This window comes from Oreochromis niloticus, linkage group LG18 (assembly GCF_001858045.2).
Source record: "Oreochromis niloticus isolate F11D_XX linkage group LG18, O_niloticus_UMD_NMBU, whole genome shotgun sequence".
Taxonomy (NCBI): domain Eukaryota; kingdom Metazoa; phylum Chordata; class Actinopteri; order Cichliformes; family Cichlidae; genus Oreochromis; species Oreochromis niloticus.
The window spans coordinates 9323737-9334735 of NC_031982.2; the positions used below are offsets into that span (position 1 = coordinate 9323737).

The 10999-nt window shown below is 39.9% G+C and overlaps 1 protein-coding gene across 1 annotated transcript in view; it reads left to right on the forward strand.

Moving 5' to 3' along the window:
• Positions 1 to 8026, forward strand: part of slc1a7a (solute carrier family 1 member 7a) — a 48340-nt gene extending 40314 nt beyond the window's left edge. Inside the window, exons 9-11 of the mRNA XM_003453364.4 lie at positions 800 to 934; positions 1129 to 1228; positions 5251 to 8026. Coding sequence (XP_003453412.1) covers positions 800 to 934; positions 1129 to 1228; positions 5251 to 5517 — 502 coding nt within the window. The 3' untranslated portion in view covers positions 5518 to 8026. The remainder of the gene's footprint in view (positions 1 to 799; positions 935 to 1128; positions 1229 to 5250) is intronic.
• Positions 8027 to 10999: the final 2973 nt, after the last annotated feature.

A 10999-nucleotide genomic window follows, 5' to 3' on the forward strand; every position in this document is an offset into this window, starting at 1 on the left:
TTTTGGAGGCAGCCTCAAGTGGCCATTCAGTAACTGTTGCTTTTCACACTTCTGCTCTGGCTTCATTTCTAAACCCCAGAGGATGTAACTTGACTGCTACAAGTTCTGTTAGAAAAAAATAGAAAAAATATTAACCTTTTTAGTGATCTAATTTAAAGTGAGTCAGTTAGAAGCAAAAAAAAAAAAAAAAAAGCTGGAGGTGGAGGCAGTTTTCTAAGAAAGTGGTTATGCTGTCTAGCAATGTGCTGGGATAGTTTTTCTGTTGCTCGGAAAAATCAAAAGCTAGAAAACTGGAGCCTATTTTTGTCTACATCTGAAAACAAGGACTCAGTGTTCACAGAAATGTTTATGTCATGCCACTTTTCAGCATCTGTCATGCTAGAGTAGAAAATAAGCAAACACTGTTTTAGGGGAGCGATGCATATTTAAATTATCTTACCATACACCAGCTTTGAATTAGTTCATGCCCTTCTTATAAGCTGATCGTGTGTATTTGTGGACAAAATATCAATCTGCTGAAACTGCTGCTGCCAAGTTAATATGGAAGAGTAATTAGAGCTATATTGCACTCTGCACTGAAGAAGAAGCAAAAAGGTTATGCATGGCACATGATGTATGTATTAGAGTACTTCAGAATTATATTTCTCCCCGGTCCCTATATCCGCCTTATTTTTCCATCCCTGCGGTTTCAGAGCTCACAAACAGATCTGCACCTTCATTTCAGGGAGGTTGTATATGACGTGTTCCTGTATATCCTTTGAAGATAAACCTACCCGACTTTCTCTCTCTGTTCTCTCAGCATCACTGCCACGGCCGCCAGCATCGGTGCAGCTGGAATCCCACAGGCTGGACTTGTTACCATGGTGATCGTGCTGACCTCTGTGGGTTTGCCCACTGATGACATCACTCTCATCATTGCTGTCGACTGGGCTTTGTAAGTAAAGATTAATTTTTTCTCTAGCAGCAATCATCGTAGCTAACAACCAGTAACTCTTAGCTTTTTGCACAGAGGTTGGAAAAAGCAACAATCAGCAAAATATCAGGAATACACACTAACTTGTTATAGGGTGTATAAACCACGGTCTTCATCAGTCTTCACTGCGAATAACTTTTGACTTTGTCGTGTAGGGATCGATTCAGGACCATGGTCAATGTGATGGGCGACGCTCTGGCCACAGGAATCATGGCTCATATCTGCAGAAAGGATTTTGTCAAAGAGGGAGAGCAGGTGAGAACATCTAAGGTTAGATCAGCGGACCTCGATGCTGCAAGCAATCCCCACATTGTTTTCTCAAGGTCTTCCTGACCTAACTATAGCAGCATATGTCTTCCTCTGAAAGACAGACAGAAAACAGAATGTGACAATATTTCCTTTTCTGTACACTCCAAACTCCAAAAACAGTACAACAGATTTACCCTTTATTTACTTTCTTGCTGAAAGTATGAAAATAAAAACTAGATGTTATTCTCATGCGGTTACGTATTGCACCTGGATAGCTTTTCTTAGCAGAAAGATTGGAAGCAGAGGAATAGGGCCGCAAAACCACAAAAACAAAACACAACTTTTATTTGTGATTGGCCACCAATTTCCACTTCCTCAAATTCTGTTGGATAATCAAGGTTAAATAAATCACAGATCTAGTAAAAAGAGGGCCAAGAGAGAGAGAGATGACTCAGCTTACATATTAACAGTGTATTAACATTATGAAAAAATCATTTATAATGGATAAAAACATGTTAGATAACCACAGCATTTTACTATAATAATAGGCTAAAATGTACTTACTGTATCTGCCATCACTAAAGGGAGCCAATCGGGGATTATTATTAGTCTGCACATTATTATTCTGATAATGGCGGGCAGCAAAACAAGCAGCAAGAAAGTAGATTTGATAGCCAGTTCTGTCATAGCTGTCAATGCATTAACTCTAACAGAGAGTATATGCAATAATGACTTGCTATTCACAGATTACTGTGCAAACATCTTGAGCTGCCCCTCATTTCTTTTTTATTTTGGCAGGAAAATGGAAAAAAAAGGTGAACCGATTTATTAAAACATTTACAAAAACAGATAGAAATACAGTATATGAAGAAAAAGCAGAGTTTTTATACTTCTAATGAGCTTAAGAGTCAATATTTGGTATGATCACCTTTCATCTTCAGCACAGCCTGAACTCTCTTAGGCAAGCTTTCTTTAAGTTGTCTTCACTAATAGTTCTCTAGGCTTGGAGGACATTCAAAACTCTTCTTTGGATGTTTCTGCCTTGTTTGGTTCTTTGTCTGGAGGATCCCACGCTGCTTCAATAATGTTGAGGTCTGGCCTCTGTGGAGGCAAATCTATAACTGATAGTGTGCTATTGTGTGTTTTTGCATCCATCTCACTCTGTCCCTAGCATCTTGTTTTCTCACACCAGCCCTCTGCATGTTTTCCTTCAGTACACTGATGAATCATCTCTGTGGTCTTTCTCTTTTAATATCCTTTTCAATATCCTTTGTCCAATGTTGATGCAATTTATTCACAAATTGAAGAAATACAAAATGCCCATCAATCACTCTGAGTCTGGAGCTCCATGCTCTTGCCTGATGGGTTCTGGATGATCATGAGAAAGGTGGTTTATCAGTACAGAACTACATGAATGAACTAATGATCTGAAGGCAGTTGGGACCACAGTCACCAGCAACACCATTGGTGCTAATGGAGTGCAATCTCCCACAAGGCAGAGATGGCAACTTGCAATCGCGACTTAGACTCGAGTCACACTTCAGACTTGACTTAGACTCAAGGTTTGGGACTCAAGTCTTGAAAACCATTTTTTATCCATGTAAAAAGGTAAAATTAAGATGTAAATAAGGGACAGACCACAGCCCTGAGTTGCACATTGTTTCATGAGACGGTGCATTTGTCTCTGTTAGTTAAGGAAATGTTCTGAATATGCTAATAATTTGTGAATTTTTGTTTTTAAATTAATCGGTTGCAAGGACTCTAAATGTCATGAAGATTTTTACGCAACCCTTTCCAACAGTTGCATCATACACAGTAAAATAAATGAAGTGTTTCTTAAATCTTTGTTGTCCATACATATAGTAAGATATTAAAGAAGTCCAGACGCTTTTCATACAAAAGATTTTAAAATGGGTTTTTTTTCAAACAACACTCAAGGAGAGATAGCAGTAACAAAGCGACAAAGACTATTACCAGTAATAATTAAAAGTACGTGCCTCCTGAACTACTCATACGTCACGCATTACATGATGCATTCTTCTAGCCAGAGCTTAGACCGACCACAGAATCAAACCACTGGCCATGGCCGCAGCGGGATGCACATCTGGAGTTGTGCCATTTGTTATTAAATTTGGGTACACTTCCTTCATTCAGACTGGAAGCGAGCATACGCTAACTTGCAAAGTGTCAAACTTCACACGGCGTCTCAAATGGCCCTCTGAGAGGTCAGTCACTTAGTGAGGTGAAGAGATGCCTATGAATCAGAAAGTTGAGCTACAAACTAGGTTAGTTAACATCCTGCATCCGGTTGTAACAAGCAATAAAGTTTAAAGTGTAAATTTATCGACTTCAACTGAGCAGTTTTTCACTTTGCTTTACTTGTGTTTATTCATTTTAACTGCAACAGCCCTCCTAAGTGAGTACGCTCTCATCATTTTAAATGCTGAGGTGCATCAACACAGCACAAGCCATAAAACACATTACAAATTGTTATAGGGGGGACTAGTTGGTGTTTATCTGACAATAGAACATCAGTTTCATCCATTAGAGACTTGAGACTTGCCCCTCAACGACTTGTGGACATCTCTGCCACAAGGTCCCGCTGCTCGAGAAGGCACATGCACAGTGCTGTCTTAAATTTTCCAGTGAACATCTGAATGATCAGATCAAACCAAAACCGAGCTCTTTGGCATCAACTCACCAATCATGTTTGGAGGAAGAGAAATGCTGAGCATGACCCAAAGAACGCCATCTTCACAGTCAAGCACGGAGGTGGAAACATTATGCTTTACGGCTGTTTTTCTGCTGAGAGTATAAGACGGCTACACCACAGTGAGGGGCCAAGTACCATAAAATATTAGACAAGAACCTCTTTCCCTAAGCCAGAACACTAACGCTGGGTCATGGATGGGTTTATTGCCCACCCGCCCACTCTTCATCCTCTTCATAGCTGCCCTCGCTTCCTCCGTACTAATCCTCTGCACTCACCTTCTCAATGTACTCCTTCCATCTTCTCAACACACTCTTTTCACTCATTAGTAAATATCCAGCTCTGTCCTTAATCACCCTAACCTGCAGCACATCTTTTCCAGCACAATCTCTCCATCTAGCCAGTCGATACAAGTCCTTTTCTCCTTAGTCCAGCCTCACATAAAAATCCCTATAAGCCTTTTTCTTTGCATTTGCCACCTGTGTTTGCCACACGCCAGCCTCCCAGTACTCCTGTCTACGTCATCTCCCTGACTAACCAACTTTCTTTGCTAACGTCTTTCTTTAAATATCTTATTTTACTTTGTCACTCTACAAGCATGTCTCTTTTTCTAAAGTTCCTACTCTCACCTGCACACAGCAGCAAATGTAAATGGGAAAGTTTACAATATGGTAGTAAAACCTGCTATTATGTATGGTTTGGAGACGTTGGCACAAAAACCAGAAACTCAGAAGGCTGAGCTGGAGGTGGCAGAGATGAAGATGTTAGTATCTTTCATTGGGAGGGACCAGAATGCACAGGATTCCAGTCCACAGGACACTTAAACGATACATGAGTCTGTGTTAAGTGGCTTATAAATGAAAGAATCCATTGAAAATGGTCAGCTATAAGGACAAAATAAAAAGAAATGAGGGGTGGCTCAAAAATTTTGTACATACTGTATGCACCTTTTAGGATCTGTGGTCAAGATAAAGAGTGCATTGTTCATAATTTGAAAGGGTTCAATCCCTGGCTCTTCTAAGACCCTGAACCCTAAACTGCCCAGGATATATCAGCTGTTGTGTGAGAATGATTAATTTGACTTATCAGGAAGAAACCTCCGACAGAACCAGACTCAGAGAGGGGCAGCCATCTGTCATGACCAGGTGGGGGTGAGGGGAGCCGAATAAGGCCAATAAGACCATAAAATCGTTTTATGTTGCATAAAAACTCAGTTCATTCACAATTTTAATTTGCTGTTTTTTTTTAGTTCTCGTGGGTGTTGCCTGTTTATTAAGTGATTCTGACACTTCTTTTTGTTCATTCTCATGTCCATTAGGTGCCTCTTATATGTGAGACCAAACCCATGATAAGCATCCAGCAGATGATGAACTACCAGAACCAGAAGAACGGCTGCTACCAGCCGCCTCCACCGGGCAGCAAGCAGGACCACCTTTCCCCTGACGTGGCTCGCCTGATCCAGCTGGAGGAGGGGATTCGACCTGTAGAGAAGAAGAAGCACGCTCACGCCTCTCACCACAAGAGAGAACACAGGGACAAGGACCACTGTTCCATTGACATGAACGGGCTGGAGACTAATGTGTAAAAAATGATCGCTCTGTCAGAGCCTACCGGTATATCCATGACTGCAGGACCAGCAGGAGAGGACAAAGCATTAAAGAGCCGAGGTGACCGAGTTCACATGCTTATCCCCTCGAGTGAGCGCAGCCATGAGTAGATGTATGCATGGGGAAAAAAAGACTTTTTTTTCCTACACAACCCAAATGATGACCCACGTTTGATTGTTTGTTTGTGTGTGTACATATTTGTCAGATATATACATATATTGGGTAGCAGCAGTGGCCGTGTGCTACTCTGAAGGACCTTTTAAATCAAGAACAGATCCTGTGTGAGGACTGACTGTGATCAGCAGTCTTAAAGGACTGCATATGGAGAACACAACCAACTTATATCCAATGTAATTTAAAGGCACCTTTTCCTCCATGGACTGCAGACAAAAAACAAACGGACATCAACTTAAGTCTCTTTTTATGCTTTCTGATCTGGTTTGTATTTAGCACAATATTGGTTTTCTTTTTCTTTTTTTACATTTCTCTCTTCTTTTTGTTGACCATTGTGTTGTTTATGATAAGTCAGGGCAAAAAGTTCCCCATTTGGTACATTTTTCAACACAAAAAGACACAGCGGAACAAAACAAAACTGTTCTGCTATAGCTATTAGACAAACGCACAAATGCATGAGTTAAGTCCATATTTTAGAAATATAAAGCTCAACCACAGAAGGCGTTTGACTGTGACGGGTGCTTTGGGATTATGGGATATCAGGGGGCTGTTGGTGGGCTTTCTAGTTCCGTGTACTGCAATCGGGCTCGTTCCCAGTGTTCATAATTTTTTTAATCATAATTTCTATACCCAGCTGAGGGTGTCAGGTTTGGTGGTTTGGTTTTTATAGAAAATCACAGATGACCTGGTCTTGATGGCTTCCTCGAGCCTTGACCTGCAGTATGTACTAGGGCAGGTCACAGCTGAGTGTGGAAAAAATGAGCACCTACAGGTCTGAGGCCATGGCACACGAGCTTGCCAGATGGACTGATGCTGCATCAGCAGTGATGCAAAACATGTGATAGTCTAGTGTGGTGAAGAGAGGGCTAAGTGTTAAAGTAAAGCTATTGATCAACTGATTAGTCTATGCTCATACACTCACCTATGGCCACAGGCTTTGAGTGGAGACCAAAAGAATGAGATTGTGAATACAAGTTGTGGAAATGAGCTTCCTCCAGTGAACTTGTTCATTCAGTAGAGGCTCACAGTAGAGCCACTGCTCCTCTGCACTGAAAGGAGGCATTTGAGGTGGTTTTAGTATCTGAGTAGAATACCTCATGGACACCTCGTAAGTGAGACGTTTTGAGCACATCCTACTGGAGAAGGCGCTGAAGAAGGCCAAATACACCCCCACCCCCACTTAAATCATGTCTATTTGAAAGTTTAAGAAAAAACTCTGTGATTCTTTTCACTTTCCCATATTTTCTTAGCCACAACTTTCCTTACACTACTCTTCTCTGCCTTGTTGTCCTTAGCCTAAGTGGGTCCTCTGCCTCATATCTCCACTGGTGCGTGTTCAAGGCAGAACGGTGATGGAGATCGCACTGAAAACAAAGACGAGTGTTTGTCCTTGTGTTGAAGTCACGCCACTTTATCTTTGCACCCCACCTTATTATTCCCTCTTTGCCTTAAACAACCAAAGGAGAAGCAACCGGGACCGGCGCGATGCTGATGTGTGCTCAGACAAATCAACACAAGTTAACAGCTCATACTCTAATGACCTTTCTATGTGATATATGCTGTACATGTAGGTATTTAAAGTTTAAGGAAAATGTAGATTTTACTATCATGTCAATATGTCGCAAAGGCTGCCATTCTGTATATGTTTTAAAGAAACATTTCACTGTAGTCCACTATTTATGAAAATGTACCAACTCTGTAAAATGGAAAAGAAATGGGAAAATATATTCAAAAATATAGACAGACAGCACTGCCTGATTTATTGGTTGACAAATACAGATGTGAGGTACTTTGGATTTTATCAATAGGACTACTAAAAAAACATTCAGGTACTTCAAGGACTGAAAACTGCAAGTAAAAATGATTTAACTGCAGTAGCCTGGCTTCATCTGGAGCCCCAGGCCATTTGCTTCATCTCATTCCCCCTCTTTCTACCCAAAATCCCATCTGTCGTTTATTGACACCACCAAATAAAACCCTGCAAAGCCCGAAAATGTTCTTAAAAATGAAGCATTGTTTCATAAAAGTAGAAAATGTAGTCAACAAATGTCCTACACATGTGTAAAAGAATCCTATGTAAGGGTCCACAAACTATTCAGTTTTATCCTGTGAAGAAATACTATGATGAGATCGGTCTCTTCTAGGCTGAGAATAACCAAGGACTCACTGAATGGCTGTTGAGTACGAATATGATGTAAATCATGTGCTAAGACCTTCATAGTCAGCAGATATCAGACTAATAGAAAACCTATACAAGGTGCTGGATTGACGTTACCTTCCAACTGACCTGTCGAATAAGGATAGACTGGGCCTTTATTTATCACACTGACAAAAACTAAGAGAGGAAAACTTGGTTTTGTGCGTGTGCACAAATTTGACAGGAAGTTTTCATCAAACTTCTTCTACTCCTTGAAATTTAATGCTCTTAAATTAACGGGAGCTCCGTGGAAGTCCTGCTATTTCAGAGATGAGTTTGGATGTCTGGGATGTTCAACAGGAATATTCTGGCCTTGTTTTTTGTTTGTTTGTTTGTTTGTTTTTTTCAATGTCTGCCCTTGTCAGTGGGAAATTAAATCCTTCCTATTATATGAACACCACTCACATACATCAGTAATTTATCACTATTTACATGTTAAATATACGTGAAAAATATATACTTTTTTTCTTAGAATTTCCTAACTTACACTCAAAAAGTATTATACATGTCCTTGAAGGATAAATTGTGCTGTAAAAGCGATGATTCTTTTACAATTTGCTCTAATTGGGAGTAACTTTATAAATGTGTCTTATCGCACGCGCTCAGAAAAGTACTTTGCTAAGTGTAATTTGTTTGAAAAATACTGAACCTGCTTCAGCATTAAAGCAGCAACATTAAAAGAAGAACTTGGAGGCCTTTGATCTCATTCATGACAAACTGGGAGCAGAAAGGGCTTATTGAGATTCAACTAAAATCTCCATATTGATGTGCACCAAGGCTCTCAAGTGACTGTCAAGCGTAGCATTTTTAGGCCTTTAATACAGTAAAGAATTAATTATCTGTAGCACAGGATTTGCAAAACAGAGTTTAAGCTATACATTGAAAGTTTGTTTGAAACTGAGTGCGGTATCCTTGAATACAAGCAGAGGAAAATGACTTTTTCAATTATTTGCTCAACATAAATTTCACTGCATGAAATATGCGTCTTTTGGGAAAAAATGTACTTCAGCTTATTATTTCAAATAATTGGGAGAAACATTTAAATTCCTTTGCCGATTTCTACAGAATCCAAAATGTTTTCTCTGAAGAGGGCTCTTCACATTTTTCCGTGACGACACCAGACACTTCAGTACCAAAAGAGGCGAGCTGACCCTAGATGTCAGAGTTTTAAATGAGACGGATGTCGCTCCCCGAGGTTCTAGTCATTGGCACCTGCTCATGAAATCACAGCTTCCAAATTTTAGGAATTGATGACAGTGTGGTAAAATGTGGAGGTGTAGTCATGATTTAAAGCGGGATGGCGGGTTGATGGTCCGGCCTCTTCATTTAGTGAGTAATTAAATTATATGAGTGGATTCATGCAAAATAACATCAAGTTTGTTTTTAATATGCTGCAGTTTGACGTCGTTTATTCCAAAGGAATAAAAATCATCCCAGCCTTTGCCTGCACAGTCTCCACATGTCCACAGGGTAACCGTGGAGATGAAAAATTGAGACAATATGGAGTTAGAAAAACTGTAGCTACTCTATGTCCCATTTGAGGCTGGTTCTAAAAGAGAGTCACTGCTCAGACTCCCATGTTAAAATGTCCAGGTTTACAACATCAAAACACAATTTTTAAAGCCTGACACAAAATATTGTTTTGGCTCTTGAGTGGGGTGATTTGTTTTTAACCTATCCACCTGGATATCTGAGTGTGGGGTGTCGTTGAATTGACTGACCACAGTCTTCTTGGCCTGATCCACTAAATTGGATGAGGCCTGTTATGGCCTTTTGGAACATATTTAATGGTTACGACTTACTGTGTGATACAGACCAACCAAGAAGGTTGTGCTTCAGTAGTCTGTTAGTCAGTACTAATTAGCCGATATTTGTCTCTGTGTACTTAACCCGTACAGTTTGCATTACCATTCCACCTTAACAACTGGTTCCAAAAGAAACCTCAACATGGCAGCAGCCAAAATTCTAAATTTGAAGCTTCAAGATAGAGTCTAAAATCCATTAGTAATGTCAATGATGCGGCTACAACCATCTTTTATGTAGTCAGTACTTCAAACATCCACATGTCAATCAAGTAGGGGGTTCTTCAGCATGTAGCTGAAGCATAAAGTGAATAGCTTGTCTAACAGACCACTAAAATGAAAGGCGGTTTTTATTATTCTTTATAAAGATTGCCCTAATAAATGACCAGAGATGTTTCTAAGGTTGCTCACGACCAATAGGACATGCTTTTAGAAAGACATGAATAGCAGTTGTTAGCTGTAATGTATTTTAACTGATGAGGCTTTTTAGTGTGATTATAATAATTCCACCTTTATACTGAATATAGTTGGTAAGCAGTCAAGAAAGCTCATATACAGTTCTCATGTATTACAATTACTGCTCACAGTTATTATTGAAATTTTTGTGTGTGTTTTTCTGTTTAAGTGAGTCTCGCTGCTGCTTTGCTACACCAAATTATATGTGTCAAATCCCATTTTAAGCCCTGGGTGTAGCTACTTACATTGTGTAGCGACTAAAAAAATGCCACTTTTTGAATTTACCAACTTTACCTGTTTCATACAGAATCAAATGTTTGTAAGTAATCACCTTGAATCCTATCTACTTGCCTTCAAAGCATTCAAAACTAATGATCAAAAACAATGATTGTCTGTAGAGATTCTACATCGGGGGGAAAAAACTGAAGGTTACAGGCCCGGGGAGCAGGTTCGTGTGGATCGTGAAGTCCTCTACACAATGTAATTTCACTTGCTACTCTGCTGATTTGAAGAAAATGCTCTGAGCACGAGCAACAGGAGCAGCCTTGGAGCAGCGCTCGGTGCTAAAACAGCATCACCAAGGCAACCTTGCAGAGCAAATTACACGAATTGTGTGCAAATGCCAAACGAACGATCAGGAGAGATGGACTGAAAGGGCAGTGATCAGGATGCATGAGTATATTTAACTGAGCTTTATCACATGTGGCTCCATAAATACTTGAGTAGTAATCAAATCTGGATACAATCTTCCATAATAGTGCATTTAACTTTTCTTTTTTTTAAGCTTTAATTCTAAGAAAAAATATTGCATTAACTGATCAGGAATTCTAA